Source organism: Mirounga leonina, unplaced genomic scaffold (assembly GCF_011800145.1).
Source record: "Mirounga leonina isolate KUSES-001 unplaced genomic scaffold, KU_Mleo_1.0 Mir_268, whole genome shotgun sequence".
Lineage (NCBI taxonomy): Eukaryota > Metazoa > Chordata > Mammalia > Carnivora > Phocidae > Mirounga > Mirounga leonina.
The window spans coordinates 5658927-5676778 of record NW_023270649.1 but is presented as its reverse complement, the minus strand read 5'-3'; the positions used below and the strand labels follow the sequence as shown (position 1 = coordinate 5676778).

The window sequence follows — 17852 nt, the reverse complement described above, 5'->3', positions numbered from 1 at the left end:
CTCAGGGCAGCATGAACCTTGTAACAGGTGCTGTATTATAAATGCTGCCGTCGCTCTTTACGGGGCACGGCCCTCTCGGGGGACTGAGAGCACGTGTGGCCAAAGAGCCTGGGAAAAGACTGCAAGAGACGGTGAGGCTGAATCAAGAGTCTTGGGGGCCACATTCAAGGGCAAGAGTTTGGGAAAGATTTCTGTTCTGAGGCACTCACCTTGGGAGAGAGGAGTGCTTACCAGAAAAACAGACACCCGAGGAAGCAAGTAGGGTGTGTCTGTTTAACAAACGGCACTTGCTATGTACTCAGATCGGTTTCCAGGTAATAATTAGGAAAGAAGGGAGGAAGAAGAAAGGAAGAAATGCGGGGGGCGGGGGGTAGGGGGGAGGAAAATGTCAGTCAAGGGTCCTTGCCTGGCTTCTGACTCCTCTTACATCCGTATCAGTTGTTACTTGGGAATAAAAGGAAATTCAAATATGTGAAAGTAGGAGCGAAGCTTGGACCCGGGGCAGAACCTGGAGAGGAAGCCTACAACTTCGAGGCGCTGCGTCCTTCCTTAGGCAGGCGGGACGCCCTTGGGGGTCCCGAGGCCCTCCTTTCCAAGAGGGCACCTGCATCCCAGGCCCGGGCTCGCACACACCTGACGCTCAGCTGGATGGTGGTGGGGGGTGGGGTGGGGAGAATGCGGACTGTGGGGGAGCCTGCGTGGGAGACCGACCCCCCAGAGTGGGGCGCACCGGGCAGACCCGGCCGGCGCCGCCCGGCCTTTGAGCGCGGGGGCTCGCTGCCCCTTAGACCTGCCCACGGCCCTCCGCCCGGCCCCCCTGTCACTCACTTTCCTCGCAGCCAATGGCGCGGCCGCCTGTCACCCTCACCCCACCCCTCGAGGCAGAGCAGGGAGGAGGTTGGCGGGGAGGGCGCGGGGCTGGAGTTGAATGATTGAACTTTGCAGCGGAGTTGCGGCGGCCGCGAGGTTCCCGGCAGTGCGGCCCCGGCGCGGAGCTGGGAGCCTCGGCCAGCGCCCGGCGCCCGCGCCCCCGACCCGCAGCCATGGTGCCCGGGGCGCCCGGCGCGGCCCTGACCCTCTGCCTCTGGCTGGCGGCCTCCGGGGGCTGCCTGGCCGGCGGCCCCGGCGCCGCGGTTGCTCGGCGGCTGGACGAGTCCCTGTCGGCCGCGAGCGTCCAGCGCGCCCGCTGCTCCTCCAGGTGCCTCAGCTTGCAGATCACGCGCATCTCCGCCTTCTTCCAGCATTTCCAGGTACGGGCACCGCCGCTGCCGACCGTGGCGCGGGGCGCACGCGGCGCCTGCCTCCCGGCCTCGGCGCCCCAACTTCTCGCCGGGCTCGGCCGGCAGGTCCCGCTTTCCTTCGGCGTGGATCTCACGGGCGAGGTGGTCGAACCCTCCTTTCCAGCCTCCTCCTTGCCCCCGAAAGGAACAAGAAACCTGCAGCATCTTCCCCCAACTCGTGACCATTGGTTAGTTAGTTTCCCAGTCGGTCGTGTGTTCCGGAATGTGTGTGTTGGGGAGGCGGGGGGCGGTAGCTGTGCGCTCCCCAGTTCGGGGCCCCGGAGCTTCTAGGTCTAGTCAGCGGATAGTGTGGAGAGTGAGGGAAGAGACTCAGGGGGTACGGGACTTGGAGGACCGCGTTTGGATGCTCGGAGGGGAGTCCTGGGGGCAGTGTGTCCCCCAGCCCTCGTAGGTCCTTCCAGCTGGAGTGTGGAAGAACGTGTGTGTGAATGACTGTGAATGGTGGGGGTTCAGGGGGACGCACGCTTGTTGCCTGTGGACTGCCGGGACCCTTGCTGTTGGGGCGGGGGAGCAACAGCGCTGAGGGTCCCCGCAGGTCGCGCGTGGCAACCCGGGATGCTGGGGGCGCGTTTGCGCCGCTTGCGGACCCTGCGGGGGCGCGTCGGGTTGCCTTTCCCAGCCGATCCGAGTGCGCGCAGTCCGAAATCATTCACGCAGACGCCTTATTTCTCTCGAGGGCCCTCGTTCTCCCCTTGGCCTTCTCGCCTCTATCCTTAGCGGCTCACCTGTTCCAAGACTCTCAAGTTCCTTCTTGCCGCAGGGCGGACTGGGGAGGCCAGAGGGAGACTCGGGACTCTTTGGCAGGTTTTTGATCTTAGGAAATAAACTGGGCGCCCCTCCCGCCTGGTCAGGGTAAAGGCAGCTTTCCAAGGGGCCCTGGGTTTTCAGCTGTGAAAGCAGGTGATTGTAATGACGGTGGAGTTGGGGACGTATCTCTGTAGCCTTACGGGTGTGCGTCCTGGCCTGAGAGCTAATGAAAGCTGGCGCCCAATGGCACAAGGACTCACGGTCGGGATCTTCGGAGATTGCACTAGCTCGCGAAGTTTGCGTGTGCGGGAGTGCGCGTTCTTAAGGAGGCAACCCGTCGTGGGTTTCTGAGAAGCTGGCACACTCTGCGTCCCTCCTGATTGTTTAGGGAAGGGGAAACCCGAGTGCTCGCGTCCTGCGCTGAAATTACGCGGACATCCTGGGGGATGTCCCAGCCACCTGGTTTCAAACCCACCCTGCCCTGCCCTGCGCTGTCAGTCCCTCTCCTGAGAAGATGCTCCACTGTTGTTTCATCAACAGAAAACAAAACAGAGGGACCCATTCCTGGAGAGAAAGAGTAACACTTCTCTTTCTTTCCTTTCCTTTCCTTCCTTCTTCTTTCTTTTCTTTCTTCCTTCTTCTTTCACTTCTTTTCCTTTCTTCCCTTCTTCCTTCCTTTCTTTCTTTCCTTTCTTTCCTTTCTTTCTTTCCTTTCTCTTGTTCTTTTTCTTTCTTTCTCTTTCTTATTGAATTGTCAGTTGCTGTAATTTATTTGTTTAGCAGTTTAAGCGGCTAAAGAAGCAGTTTAGATCAAGCCAATTCCCGTGAAAGGCTTTTCTTGTGGTCTCCTGGCATGATTTCTCTCCAGAAGAAAAACTGCTGACAGAATACACATTGCCACACAATCCTGATTACATTTTAATTAGCTGGGCTGGAATAAGCTGCAAATTACTGTTAGGACTTAATAACTGCTGTTTCTGCCATCAGCTGCCAAGCCATTCGTGGTGGGTTAACCCTAACCTGGTAATGCCTATCTGATTTACCTAAATTGCAGGGATTATGCTTTCTTAAGATTTGAAAAGGCAGCAACACTCTCCCTATGAACCCTCGAGCTTCCCTGTCCCTCCCCCTTGTTAAATAATTGGGAGATGACGGAGGAGTCAGGCTGATGCCGGCTCCTTACGGGGCACGTGGAATTTATTAACAGGCAGGAGAGGCGGGGCTCGCCCAAGCTTGTGCATGAGCCCCTTCTCTCAGGGTCACCCCACCCACTTGTGCAAAGAAGCCCCAGCAGAAGGCTGTTTCTTGAGCAGGTGGCCATTTTCAACTTCTCTCATACAGTTCTAGGCATCTTTTTCAGGATGGAAGAAGGCTTGTCTCCACCGTTGAGGCCAGCCAAGCGTGTGGACTCTTAGAGGTGACACTGCCAGGGCTCGGCTATGGACACCCCAACCTATGCGCTCACGGTGTGGACAGAGACTCGGAGCTGCGGGGGGCAGTGCCCTGGAGTGGCAGGCCTGCAGGGGAGGCTGGAGTCTAATGGTCTCTAACCCTAATTGCACACGCTTTCCAGCCGCCCAGCCCTGCAGGAGCGAGGCTGTAGGGCTGCAGGTAGATGGTGCTCACCTGGTGTCTTTGCTTCGGCCATGCAGGTGGGCATCAGCTGTCCGCCCTGCAGCCCTCAACCAGCCTGAACGCCCAAGCGATTCAGTACTGATGCATGGGGAGGGGAATGGTGACGGGGGGGATTCCTGAATTATCTGGCGCAGCCCCTGACATGGAAGAGTTCAGAATTTCATACTGAAAGGGAGACGGATGGCTGAACTGCATCACATCCCTAACTAAATGCTGGCCGCATTCATGAAAAGAAACAGTGCAAGTTAACACCTCGCAGGATATCCATTCCCAGCTCCATGTGCCAGGCATTGGGCATGTTGTCACTTCAAGTTTGCACATACCATATGCACAACGTCCTTAAAATCCCACTAACAGAGGTGGTTGGGAAGGACCTCCTCTGTCCATGAAGTGAACAGGAGATCTGGGCTGTGGGGTCTGGAGCAGGGACGTGAGCTTTGGAACGAGGTAGATCTGCTCTGCATCAGCCTTGCCACTTTGCAGATGGGTTGCTTGGGCATATCACCTTCCTGAACTTCCAGCCTCTCGTGTGTCCCGTGGGAGATAAGTACCTGCCCAGCAAGGTGGAGATCCTAGCACATGTTGGGGGTACTGAAAGTGACGGTGGCGACGGAGCTAACACTAATGGGAAGATCAGTGAGTACCAGCCTCTGTTCTAGGTGTCCTACAAGTCCAAGTTCATTTAATCCCCACAGCAGCCATATAAGGAAAGTACTATTTGTTCCCTAACTGATAAGCAAACAGAGGTGCTGAGAAGGTAGGTTACTCACGCAGCAATAGACAGTGGAGCTGGGTTCCAAATGCGGGTGGCTATCAGTTTTAGGTTTTGTTCTTCTTTTTAGGATTTTATTGGTTAATTGGTTAATTTACTTCAAGAATGACTACCTAATTTTCGGGACTCAGTGCAAAATGAAAATGTGTGGTCCAGTATTTCAAATAGCAAGAAAAGAGAGTGTTGTTAAAGGAACTAAAATATAAAACGCTTTATTCCTTCCTCTGTGGCTCTTGCGATTTGTCATGGTGTTTCAAATGTGCTATTCGGTGCTGTTCTCAGTAAAGAAAAATTTAAAAATTAAGTGATTAGTATGGATTTTATTCTTCATCTTTCTATTATTCAGTGCCAGCGTTAACGGGCAAACATCAGAGCATTTAACTTGTATGCAGAATCACCGGCATTTCACAGTTTCTATTTCCTGGCCTGGAGCGTGCTTTGAGATAGCTGGAGGGACAAGCGAGACTCAGGAAGGTGAGAAGAGGGAAGAGAGAGTCCCCCCCACCCCCCGCCAGGGTGCACACCGTGTGGCGTGCCCAGTCCCACAAGAAGATCTTGCAGGATGTTAATAGACCTTCATGGGAACCTGCCATCTGCCAGATGCATACATGCTTGCTCACACATAACACGTGCTTGGTACCCTCTTCTGCAAGCTTCTAGACCCATGCCTTGCACTTTGTTCTAGATGTTGTCCTCAAGAAGTCAAGCCAGGGATCTCCCGCTCCTCCTGTTCAGATGACAGCAAATGGGCAACCCCCAAGTCCACTGCAGCCCCCACTGCAACACTCCTCACTTGATGCTTTTAGAAATGACTCGTCCAAGCACATACAGGTGGTAGATAGAAGCAGAGAAAGAACCAGCTTTCAGAACTCTCAGCGCAGCCATCATACAAGTAGATACCTGCTCCAGGGATGGGTTTCATCCCTGGGAGTCTGGGACTCTGGCTGCCCACCCACCAAACACAGGGTGGTGCTTCCCGCATGAGATGAGGACAGCCATCACTTTGTCCTGGAACCCTTTGCCTCAGGCATGCATCAAACCCTCCTTGGACCCTTGTCCAGGTCCCTGCAGGGGCCGGAGTGTGACAGTCATTTTAGGGCATGGAGTGGGGAAGGAGAGGCTGGGTGAAGACTGGGGTGCCAGGGACAAGGGAGTGGGGAGCCGAGAACCTTTCCTGGGGAGGTGAAGGAGCAGTGCGAGGCAGGATCATGCGGGATCCGAGGCTCCAAGCCTCCAGAGCAAGCTCTGGTATTCCATCAGACTGCCCATGTGAAACACCAACTTAGGATACAATCATTGAGATTTCAATATGGTGACCACAGGCATTGGTCCCCCTGAGCATGGACCACATGCATTGGTCGTATGTCCGTGAAGCGGCCCTGGTGTGGATTTTTGTAACTCAAGGGTGCAGAACCCTCGGGAGGGCTTAAGCCCACTTGCCATGGGGGTTCCTCATAGGGTTTTCCACAGCGTTCAAGCTTACGATGCTGAGAAATGTTCACGTGGGAATAACCTCTACCCTTGTTTTTTTCAGCTTCACTAGGATATCAAAGAAGAGGGAAAGGAGGGAATATTGTCTGAAATAAACTCTCTCCTTCTCAGCGAATCTCATTTAACTTAAGAGTGACTCCCTCTCTTACGCTAGTTGGGATATGCCAAGGCGAGACCACCATGCAGCTCAAGGTCAGAGCCTTAAAGATAGTCAGTGCACCAAGTATTAGGAGACCTGAAACCTGCTCTTTCTAGGCCTCTGTTTTCTCCAAGGAGGCTCTAGAGAATAGGACTTGAGAACAAATCGTAGCCGAAGTACAACAGAGCGGGGGTGGGGAGTGCGTCTGCTGCTTTGCCGGAATTCGGCACCCCTCGGGATCTTCGCATTGGAAGATAAGTAGCGGGTTGCTGGCAGCCTGGGCCCTATGGGTCTAGAATTTTGTTAGTGGTAAGAGATTCTTGCTTAATGGGACATTATTCACCCTATAAAGTACCACGGATAGGTCCGCTTAGGTAGCTGATTAGAGAGATCAGAGGCTTTCCCCAGCAGTAATGGGAAGCTGTTTGTTTTGGCAAAAGGGAAGAACTAAGCTGGTGATTAGCTCATTCTACTTAGAAGACCAGCCTCTCGTCCAAGAAAAAGTAAATAAACAATTATCGCATCAAAAACCCTTAGCCACAGATCAGCCCTAGGCTCAGAGACTTTTGGAGGTGCACTTTTGTGGTGAATTTACCCAGCCCTGGCATGTCCCATTGCCCTGCAGTGAGTTTAAGTGACACTCCAGAATGGCCAGGCGTTTAGAGAGTCCCTGGAAGAAGGGCCCTCCTCAGCTTTGGCCTTGATATTTCCTGGTCTGGCTTCCCTGGATCTCTGGCTGTGTTTCTAAGAATTTCTGAATTGAACCAAAACTAAACACTAGGCTATTCGTGGCATATTTTTGTGTTTGTAATGTAGTGTTTCTCCTTGAATGTGATTTAAAAGTCTATCTTATTGTGACTATTATAGAACATTTTAAAAACATTAAAAAACACTTACTGACTTGTTCTTTCTTTGGGCACCGTATCATTAAGAAATAAATACTTCTATATATGTTTTAGTATTGTATATATTCAGATACATCTGTATGTATTTACATATAATACCCTGTATGCATGTATGTGTGTTTGAAGGCCTAACTTAAAAGAGTTAAAAGTTAATGTTGGTGTGTTTCCACATAAAAAAGCTTAATCATAAATTAGGAGGTTATTATTCTTTGAAATGGATTCCCCAGATCGTGTTGTATAACCTATCCTCGTATATGTCTGCGAATGGGTATAAAACTGTAGGGTTAGGGGCCGCCTGGCTGGCTCAGTGGGTGGAGCCTGCGACTCTTGATCCCAGGGTTGTGAGTTCGAGCCCTACGTTGGGGGTAGAGATTACTTAAAAACAAAAACAAAAACAAACTCTAAACAACAAAACTGTAGGGATGCAGAAGCTTATGAAAGGCTTAGTGGGCTCTGCTTGTATTAATTCAGGCACAGACAGGTTCCTTTGCATAACTTGGCAGTGCTTTACAGAATTTTCCTCTCACATAATTTTGAGCGTGGGGGCTTGGACAACAATCAGAAGAGCATATTGATATTATCAGAATACATTTTATATATGAAAAACAGGACTGGGAAACTTGCAGATGCCCCCATCGCAGTGCCCTTGTGCAAATTACTGCATAACTTATCCTTTGGAAGATTTGTCTGAGCTCACAGACCTTTCGGGTTCCAGCGTCGGCTGCCTCGCACATTACTGTTTCACGTACTCTGGACCCCAGAGTGTGGAAGTGTGTAGTCTCTCAACATATGGCATTTATTAAGTGGGACCCAGTTTTTCCTCTTTACACTAATCAAAGATACCCCTAACTCTTTCAAGCTTCAGATCAGCAGGAGGTCGCCCGCATCACGGAGCAGACCGATAAAGACGTCTTCCTGACCTTTTAGTTACCTGTGGACCATCATCTTAGGAAAATGTGTAATTTCTTTTGGAGTCTCTGAAATATTGAAAATAGGTCACAGACACCTATTCCTTCTCAGTAGATGCTGTTGCTGACCTGTCCCTCACCTCTTTAACCCCCAGCTCCTGTATCAGCTGCTGATGGCTTACAGCTGCTCGCTGTTAGAAACTAACCTTCTGCTGGTGGGCGCCATCTTGCCAGCAAAGCAGTGTCTCCTCCTCCCTTGATGAGGGCAGATCTTGCCATTGGCTCCCTGCTGGAGGCCAGAGGAGGCCAGAGGAGGCCACTCCCTGTGGGAATAACTCTGGTACAATTTGTGCTCCAGAGCATTGCATGGGACCAGGCTTCTGCAGGTCTCCAGCTGAGATCCCTTCCCTGCTTAGCTCCTTCTCCTGCTTGCTTCTCTGTTTCCACTGAGGGCTTCCCCCAATATATCACATATGCAGGAAGACCCTTTTCAGCCTCTGCTTCTAGGAAACCCAGTCTCAGACACCTACGAACCTTAAGAGATTCCTGATCTAACTCAACACGGTTGTTTTTCAGATTGGACAACTTGATGCTTTTAGAAATGACTCGTTCAAGCACATACAGATGGTAGATAGAAGCAGAGAAAGAACCAGCTTTCAGAACTCTCAGCTCAGACTTTTTCCCACTGTCCCTTTAAAAAGAAATCCTGAGATTTTATACAAATAAAAAAAAACCAAATTCTAAATGAAGAAGCACTTAGAGTCAGAACATTTTTTTGGATTTAGTTTATATCTCCCGATGATTTCAGTGGAAAAAAAAGAAAAAGGTTTCAAATTTTGAGCCCGATGTATAAGCACATCATGCTCCTTCACTGTCCATGTGAAATGTATGTACTGTTAAAACAAGCTTGAGATAGTTGTATGGCTGGTGGACAGTCGATGGGGTGAGGGGACAGCATTAACCACGGTACCTCTGCAGGTCTGGGAAGATGAGAAAGAGGAGCAGTTAGTTCAGGTATTAACCAACTTTGGATTTATTCGGCAAGCAGCCAGGGAGCCACGTCCCCCCAGGACCTAGAATTGGCTCTATATCCTTAGAGTTCACACATTGGTTCCAAATGGTGAGTGGAGGCACTTTCCCTGGTGGTGGAGGAAGTTGGATAAAAGTAGTTATCCTTGATAGCCAATAAGTAAAAAAAAGGAATATGGGAGCAGTGTTTATGGCTCATTTTAATGTACCTCACAGATTGTAGATGCTCATTCTATTTCTCCCTTAAAAAAAACCAAAAAACACCACCACTGCTTTAATCCATTCCACTTATTTCAGCTAATATGGATGGGTTGCAGCGGTTTTGAAGATAGACTATAAGATCCCTGCTCATGGGGGTCTTAGAGTCTAGTAGGGGCTGAGACTTGTAACAGCTTTGGTCCGCACGTGACTGCAAGGACAGTTATTTGTATGAGATCTCTGAGGAAGGAGCTTATCCCTTTAGGGAGAGCGTCCTAAAGGAGATGACACTTGAGCTGAACCGCAAACTTTGGGTTACTCCAGCCCAGAGCAACCGGCATGAGTAAATGCAGAGTCTTGCAACAGTTTGGTCAGTCTGTTGGGGACTCTGAGTGCCCCTCACGGACAGGATAGAGTATCAGTCCCTCAGCTAGCAGCCAGCATTTGGGAGCTTGGCCCTGGGAGCTGTAACAAAGCTCACGTCCCATGCTCTGCAGATCAGGTGAGGAACATGCCCAGGCCATTACACTTGGAGGTGTGTGTATAGCTCTTCTTCCTGGTTCTTGCTGCTCTGGTTGAACCATAGGCTAAACTGTGGCGCCTCTAATGCTCTTCATCTGATCTTTGTGGAGCTCTTGCAGCGCCCCTAAGAGCGAGCCCCAGATGAGCATAAGAAGGAGGCTGCCCGTTGCGTCTCCTCGCCATCATGCCTGCAGCAGGACCCCAGTCTGAACTGGTGGGGGTGGACCCAAACTAAGAAACTCTCCTCAGTTACTGAGCCACAGGTTAGAATGTATTTGGCATTGCCTTTTACAGTGTCTCGGTGTTGACAAAGTAGTTTCACATAAAATATCTGTTTGACCTCCTCAGCAACTCTGTGAGGTCACGAGTGTTATTTTTCTTTTACAGATAAGAAAACTGAAGGTCTGGAAGCAAGGTGACCAAGGCTTTACAGCAACAACTCAAGCACTAATTGTCATATCCCCAAATATTTATATAAAATGACCCTGCTTCTCAGGATGTTAACAGTGAGAGAAGACAGAGTGGAAATATCAACTGTAATGTAATTGAGAATCATGGCGATTTTGAGGGAGATAGTCCTACGTTTCTCATTGGCTTCTGAGGCACCGCTGCACCCAGAGAGTAGTACAGTTGTGGATAATTGGAAGAGTAATGGCATGACAAAAAGGCCTTAAAAAATACCAGTCCATCAACACCCATCCCTTATGCATTTAACCATCCACATTTTTCTTCCAACCAATAAGAATCTGTCAAACACAATCATTTTTCAAGTATCTTAGGTTCTAGGGAACCCAGCATAAGTGAGATGTACTTCCTGCCCTCCAGAGCTTTATTTTCTGCTAGAGAGAGAGAGAGAGAGAGAGAGACGTTGAAGCAAATAGTTGCCCAGAGTTTTGAAGTGAAGAAAGGAACTATAAGAATCATGTATCATGGGCGCCTGGGTGGCTCAGTTGGTTAAGCGACTGCCTTCGGCTCAGGTCATGATCCTGGAGTCCCGGGATCGAGTCCCGCATCGGGCTCCCTGCTCGGCGGGGAGTCTGCTTCTCCCTCTGACCCTCCCCCCTCTCATGCTCTATCTCATTCTCTCTCTCAAATGAATAAATAAAATCTTTTAAAAAAAATCATGTATCATTTAAAATCCTCATACGTGATGGTTTAATGCGCAATCATAATTTCATAGATGAAGAGTTGTTTTTCTCCTGTAAGTGGGTTTTGTTTCTGTCCACCACCACTTTGACTCGTCTAGCAAAATAGCAGAGTGTTACTGTGATCCTTGCAGGAATGTTTTGGAAATAGCTGGGCTCCTTGATGTCACAGAGTCTGAGTTTGCTGTCTGGGAGGAACAGCGGTCTGGGGACTTCAGCCTCGTTCTTGCTTCCTGGCTGCCGTTGCCCTTCTGTATGGTGGGGGGACATGTTTGGGGTATCTGCAAGTGGTGATTGGAGCTCGTATGTACATGATAGCCACTTTCAAGAACCCACTGTGCCTTCTCTGCTGGCTGTCTTTGTTTTTGTTTTGCTTCTGGGAGTGTGTTTATACTTTATGATTCTTTCCAGCTTCTCCGTAAGATATAAAAATTGGACAGTGAGGAGGGCTGCACATGAAAAGAAAAGAACATGCTGATAAACTGGGGTTCTTTCATACACCGAGGGCTCAAATCTATCCTGAGGGGAATCTGAGAAACCTAGCCTATCAAGAGGGGGAATCTTTAAATTCACATTGTATTTACCTTTTTGTTTTAAACTGTAACATTTGTCACTTAATAAGCTTTTTACTCTCTGAGTTACTAATATCCCACCAACTTGAGAAAATACTCTATTACAGTGACCTCAAAAATACATAATTTTGTTTTTCATATTGCCTTCTTTCTTTGAGAGGTAAGGTGGGTAAGTTGGGACCACTTAAATTGTATGATGTATGGTGACCCAAATCTTTATCTTGGGGAAGTGCATTTTCCTGCTTGGTATGCACAGGATCTCAAGTTACCTCCAGCCAACGAAAATGCTTGTTTCCCTTAATTTAGTATCTAATCATCACTGATGGTTTTTAAAGTTTCATAGTTAATGTCTGTTATGTCCAAAGAAGTGATGATTGTATGAGCCCAGAAATAAAAATACAAGTGTCCCTTTAATGAAACAAGAAACATTAATTTTGCAAAGAAATTCATCACTTTCCAAAAATGTCATTAATCCTACCAGCACGTGGGACCAGAGAAATACTGGGAATTCATTTACTTATGAACTTCAGAGATTTTTTTTTCCCCTTATTTTTTACACCATCTTTCAATCCACTATAATTTTATAATGCATTAATAATTCATATGTTTAAACACATAAAATTATTTTTGGTGTTCCTTACTCCCTGTAATGCAAGTGACGTGCTTATCTAAAAACAAACCAGATGGGTTACATTTTTAGTTGGGAGGTTACTTACTGACAGCTTTTCTGAAAGAACGGCTGAAACAGTTGAGAAAGTCTAAATGCAAACAAGAATAAAGCTTTCAGGTTCAAGGTGGTTTTACCTATTCACTGTGTTCCTACTGGGTTAGTGTAAGTGGTTCATGCCATGTACGTGCATCCACTCTTGTTTAATTTTTCTAGTAACACATAGTTGAGAGAGACAGCTCTTTTTCAGACTTAAATAAATGTCTCAGCTCCTGTCTTTAAATGCTTACAGCACAGCAAGGAAGGGCAATCTTTTGAAGTGTATACTGTGACACTTTGTGGACTGCAAAGAAAATTGACAAAGAGACGTGCAAACGCAAAATGCCAGGAGAGATTTAAAAGCGGGTACGCACCTTATATTAATATGTCGTCCTGTGCCCGGGACAGGTTTCCCAAGTGCTGTTATAAGAAACCAAATATGGCGAGGAGCTTGGCATTTCAGGGCCGTTAGCTTGCTTTCCAACTGATGAGCGGATCCCTGTAGGATGCAAATACCAAGCCCCTTTACCCTCATGAGGGAATAATAATAAATAATAATATCCCCCGCATTTGGAAATGTAGAAATGTTTCCCAACAAACTTGCGTGCAAGCAGTTTCTTTTGCGATAACTCAGATTTCCACCGCCTGTCCTTCGTGGCAAGCTACTTATTTTCAACCGGGGTCCCTCGCCGATTGGCCATTTCCCCTAATGAGCAGTGCTTTGCACACAACCTTTTATGAAGGGAGCAGAAGACCACCCCAGCTATATGGAGATCCAGTGGTGTCCAGGCCCCGGGGTTGAACCAGGGTTGCCCAACAGGCCCGCTATGTGGGTGATTCAAGAAAAGGGAAAGTTACAGATTGCATCATAGCACAAACTTGGGGCTTGCTTCCTAGAGTTGAAATGAAGCCTCTTAATTTTAAGAATGCCAAGTTTACACAGAAGTTACTGATTACTTTTTTTTAAAAAAAGGTTTATTTATTTGACAGAGTGAGAGAGAGCACAGTTGTGGTGGGGGAGGGGTAGAGGGAGAGAGAGAGAGAATCTCAAATAGACTCTGCTTAATTCAGATCCCGATGCAGGGCTCGATCCCACTACCCGAGCCGAAACCAAGAGTTGGATGCCTAACCGACTGCCTCACCCAGGCACTCCTGATTACTTTCTGAAAGAAGGAGCAAAACCTTGGAGGTGGGTTGCTGTGCTGTGTTTTGGTAACTGATTCCTTTAGGTTTCTTCAATGGCAAGGAAGTGCAGAGAAATAACCTAAGACCGTGTCCACCATTAGAAGCGGTCATTGTTTGAAGGTGGGCGTTTTGTTTCCCATTTTCTCTTCCGTGTTTTATTTTGACACTTGGCTGTACAGTTTTGAAAGAAGCACGGCCAAACCCATTTGCCGATCATTCCAGAAATGGCGTACATCTGGGAAGTTATTTTCCCATTGGGCCAGAATCTAAAAGAAAGTAGGGAACATCTTTCCTGTGTTGTTGTTGTATGTACATTTTTGTATCCGGGATTATGAGATCATGTCCTCCACAGCTGCAGAGAAATTAAAAAAATTCTGGATGGAATGTATTCACGTGTTAAGTATTACACTGACCATAGGAAAACATATTTAGAGGTGAGACTACCTTACAAGGGACATCCATTTGTACTTTGATCTATTAATCAAGAGCCGTGGACTTGTATGATATTTTTAACCTATTTTTAGGAGGGCAAGATTTGTATAGTCTAGTCCCATTATTTACTCCACAATTTCAGAAAAAAAAAAGGGGGACTCCTTTTTTGAACAACCATATGAAATTAGGGCTAAAGTTTTATATGCATATGGGGCTCCTGGCTGGCTCATTAGGTAGAGTGTGCGACTCTTGATCTCGGGGTTGTGAGGTCTAGCCCCACGTTGGGTATAGAGATTACTTAAAATCTTTTTTGAAAAGTTTTTATTTGCGGGGCGCCTGGGTGGCTCAGCCTTTTGCTCGGGTCGTGATCCCAGGGTCCTGGGATGGAGTCCCGAGTCAGGCTCCTTGCTCGGCAGGGAGTCTGCTTCTCCCTCTGCCGCTCCCCCTGCTTGTGCTCTCTCTCTCTGTGACAAACAAATAAACTCTTAAAAAAAAAAAAGTTTTTATTTGCGTATCTATGTCTGTGTATTTATCCATACATGCCTAGTTCAGGGTTTGTCAGTCTTGACGCCATTGACATTTTGGGCCAGATGATTCTGTGTTGTGGGGCTGCCCTGTGCATTTTAGGATGTTTAGTACCATCTCTGGTCTTGACCCCAGTCATGACCCCACCCCAGTCATGACAAACGAAATCTATATCTAGCTATAGAGGCTATCTCCAAACACTGGAGTCCATACCTGCTATGGGGCAAAATCACCCATGCTGAAAACCACTAGGGTAGTTCTGTCCCTTTCTACTTTACATTTCCCTGGATCTGTGTGTGTCTCTAGTTCCGTATCTGTATTTAGATATGTGTATCTATATCTGAACTCGTTTACAGATACGTATACATGAGTCTTTTATTCCATATTCATGTATCCTGTGTGAAGGAATAAACTCCGAGGCAGAAACGAACAAGTTGATTGCATTAACCATATTCTGTTTCACTTACAGTGTGAGAGTTGGAAAGGTGCTCATTTATGTCTCCATTTGAGAATTTAGAAAAGAAAAAAAAAGCACTTGTTTTTATGAAATGTAATTAGAAAAAAAAAAAAATGCTCTGCTTCCATTCTATGGCAGACATTCTCCTGAAAGGAAACAACTGTGTCTGGGTCTTTAATAATAATGCTGATTCCACACTGGATATCACTCCAGAAACCAATATTGCACTGGATGTTAACTACCCAAAATTTAAATTAAAAAAAGGTAATAATGCTGATTCCAAGGTTATGTCCTAGCATTTGTGGATGTGATCCTTAAAGAAAATACAGGTTTTTTGTTGTTTTTCCAGTTATGAGCAGACTAAGTTAGTTATACTGCATCTTTTCCTTCAAATACCTGATTTAAAAAATTTTAGTTTTTTTTTTAAATTTTGTGAGCTGCTCCTGAAGTCTGATTCTCTGGGAATTTCTTTGCAACTAAACCGCTTTTCCGTTTGAAGAAGTCTTGTCTCCCCAGCAGTATTGGCTGTTGTTGTTAAGATGAGTTGGGCACCGAATGAGTGCCTGGTGCTGAAGAATCTGGGGGTTCAGAAATGAATAGTGTGTACCTTTGATCCTAGGTGCTTCAGAGTCTGGTCTGAAAGCCCGAGGGGGGAAAAAAAAGAATAATTTAAACAACCTGAGGCCAAAGACCTCAGCAGACAGCTCAGCAGAGAAATTACACAGGTGGCAAACAAGCATGTGAAAAGATGCTCCATGTGAGAGGTCCTTGGGAAAACGCACGTTAAAACAACGATGAGATACCGCTACACGCCTGTCAGAATGGCCCAGATCTCGAATTTGGACAGCAGCAAACGCTGGGGAGGATGGGGAGCAACAGGAATTCTCATTCACTGCCGGAAGGAATGCAGAATGGTCCAGCCACTTTGGAAGACAGCTTGGCCATTTATGTTAAAAGAAACAAACCGTAAGAAACAGCAAGCCCTAAATGGGAGTCACTGGCTGTCCCGGACAGCAAACCAAGACTTAATTCCAGTTTCAGCCTATCTCAGGAATGGGAGCTTTTAACCGTGGACCTGGAATTTCCTGATCAGCTCTAGTGATGTAATCTACATGATAAAAACCCTCCTATTCCTTTCTCCACAAAAAGAAAGCATAATAATCCTTACCTCTCCTTCCATAAGAACTTCCTGCTCTACCCTTTCCTATGAAAACCTTCCATTTTGTGCAATACCTCAGAGCATCTCTCTTCTTACCAGATGGGATGCTGCCTGGGTTCATGAATTGCTTAATAAAGCCAATTAGATCTTAAATTTACTCTGTCAAATTTTATTTTTTAACACAACACAAAACATACTCTTATCATACAATCCAACAGTTGTGCTATTTGGTATTTACCCAAATGAATTGAAGATTTATGTTTATAAAAGCCTTGGCGTGGATGTTTATACACCTTTATTCATAATTACCAAAATTTGGAAGCAACCAAGATGCCTTCAGTAGGTGAATGGATAAATAAACTGTGGTCCATCCAGTCATGGAATATTATTCAGTGCTAAAAAGCAATGAGTTATCAAGCCACAAAAAGACATGGAATAAACTTAAATGCATATTATTAAGTGACAGAAGCCAATCTGAGAAGGCTCAATACAATGATTCTAAATATATGACACTCTTGAAAAAGCAAAACTTGGGAGACAGTGTACGGATAAGTGTTTGCCGGTTTCGGGGTAGGAGAAGGATGAATGAATAGGGTGGGCACAGAGGATTTTCAGGGCAGTCAAACTACTTACTTGATATTGTAATGGTGGATCCATGTCTTCATACATCTGTTCAAACCCATAGAACACACAACACCAGGAGTGAACCCTAGTGTAAGCTATGGACTTTGGGTGAAATAGGATGTGTCAGCGTAGGCTTATCAGTTGTAACAAATGTACCCTCTGGTGGGGGGTGTTGATAATGGGAGAGGCTGTGCAGGTGTGGGGGCAGAGGATGTATGGGAAATCTCTGCACCTTTTTTGTAATTTTGGTATGAACCTAAAAATGCTCTAAAAATTAAAATTTCTTTCGAAAAAAGTAATTAAAAATTTTTAATTTTTTAAATTTAATTCTTTAAAAAACGTATCCTCTGAAATTTCTTTGACAGTGCTTAGTTCTGTGGAGAGAGAATGAAATTCAGATACCTTATATGCATTCATCACTTAGAGATTTTCTATTCCCTTATGATGCGTAAGAATAGATTCAGTAGAATTTTTGAGTGAAATTTGAAATCCTGGATAAGTATTGTCTAAGGAGAAAAGGGCACTGAATTCTAGGTCATCTATTCTATTATGAAAACATACCTGACTTCCCAGATGCTGGGTGCTTATAATTCTGCAGATAATACATTTTTCTTGGAATTGATTTTTTTTGCAAAGTGCAGTCTTTTCTTGGGGTTATTTCTCTTCATCTTGTATCACATTTAATTCATCATGTTTTCTCAAGTGGTCTCTCATTAAAGCATGCTATCTTTTGAAGTTCATATTAAAATGACCCAGGGCGCCTGGGTGGCTCAGTTGGTTAAGCGACTGCCTTCGGCTCAGGTCATGATCCTGGAGTCCAGGGATCGAGTCCCGCATCGGGCTCCCTGCTCGGCAGGGAGTCTGCTTCTCCCTCTGACCCTCCCCCCTCTCATGTGCTCTCTCTCTCATTCTCTCTCTCTCAGATAAATAAATAAAAAAAAAATCTTTAAAATGACCCAGAATCGTGATGAATGGGCTAGAGTATCATGTAAGTCAGGGTATAGTTGACTACAAGGTACTTGATTTTAGTTTGATTAATTATTCTGCACTCTCTAATGAATAACACATAACTTAGCACCATGAAAAAGCATATATCACAAGCAAACAATGTGACAACAATCTGAATTCAAGTCAGTTAGAAATGGGAAAAACATGTAGTTCTGGTATTTTTTTCTTTTCTGCTTAGATTTTCCCCACTACAAATTAAAGTCAACTAAGATCCTGAAACTTCTGGCCTGTCAGTGTATATCAAGGCAGTAGATGTTGCTTTAGTGTTAGAATAAGTACTTCTAGGACTTAATGTATTATAAAATGTGTTACTAAAATATTCTGTAGGAATGCAAATGGAAAAAATCATTGTTCTTTATGAGGTATGTTTGTATAAGTAGAAATTTTCAGAT

At 46.3% G+C, this 17852-nt stretch overlaps 1 protein-coding gene across 1 annotated transcript in view; it reads left to right on the top strand.

Moving 5' to 3' along the window:
• The first annotated feature begins 919 nt into the window (after positions 1–919).
• The window catches only part of ANOS1 (anosmin 1), a 191001-nt gene continuing 174068 nt past the window's right edge, over positions 920–17852 (top strand). The window contains exon 1 of the mRNA XM_035029680.1: positions 920–1250. Coding sequence (XP_034885571.1) covers positions 1044–1250 — 207 coding nt within the window. The 5' untranslated portion in view covers positions 920–1043. The remainder of the gene's footprint in view (positions 1251–17852) is intronic.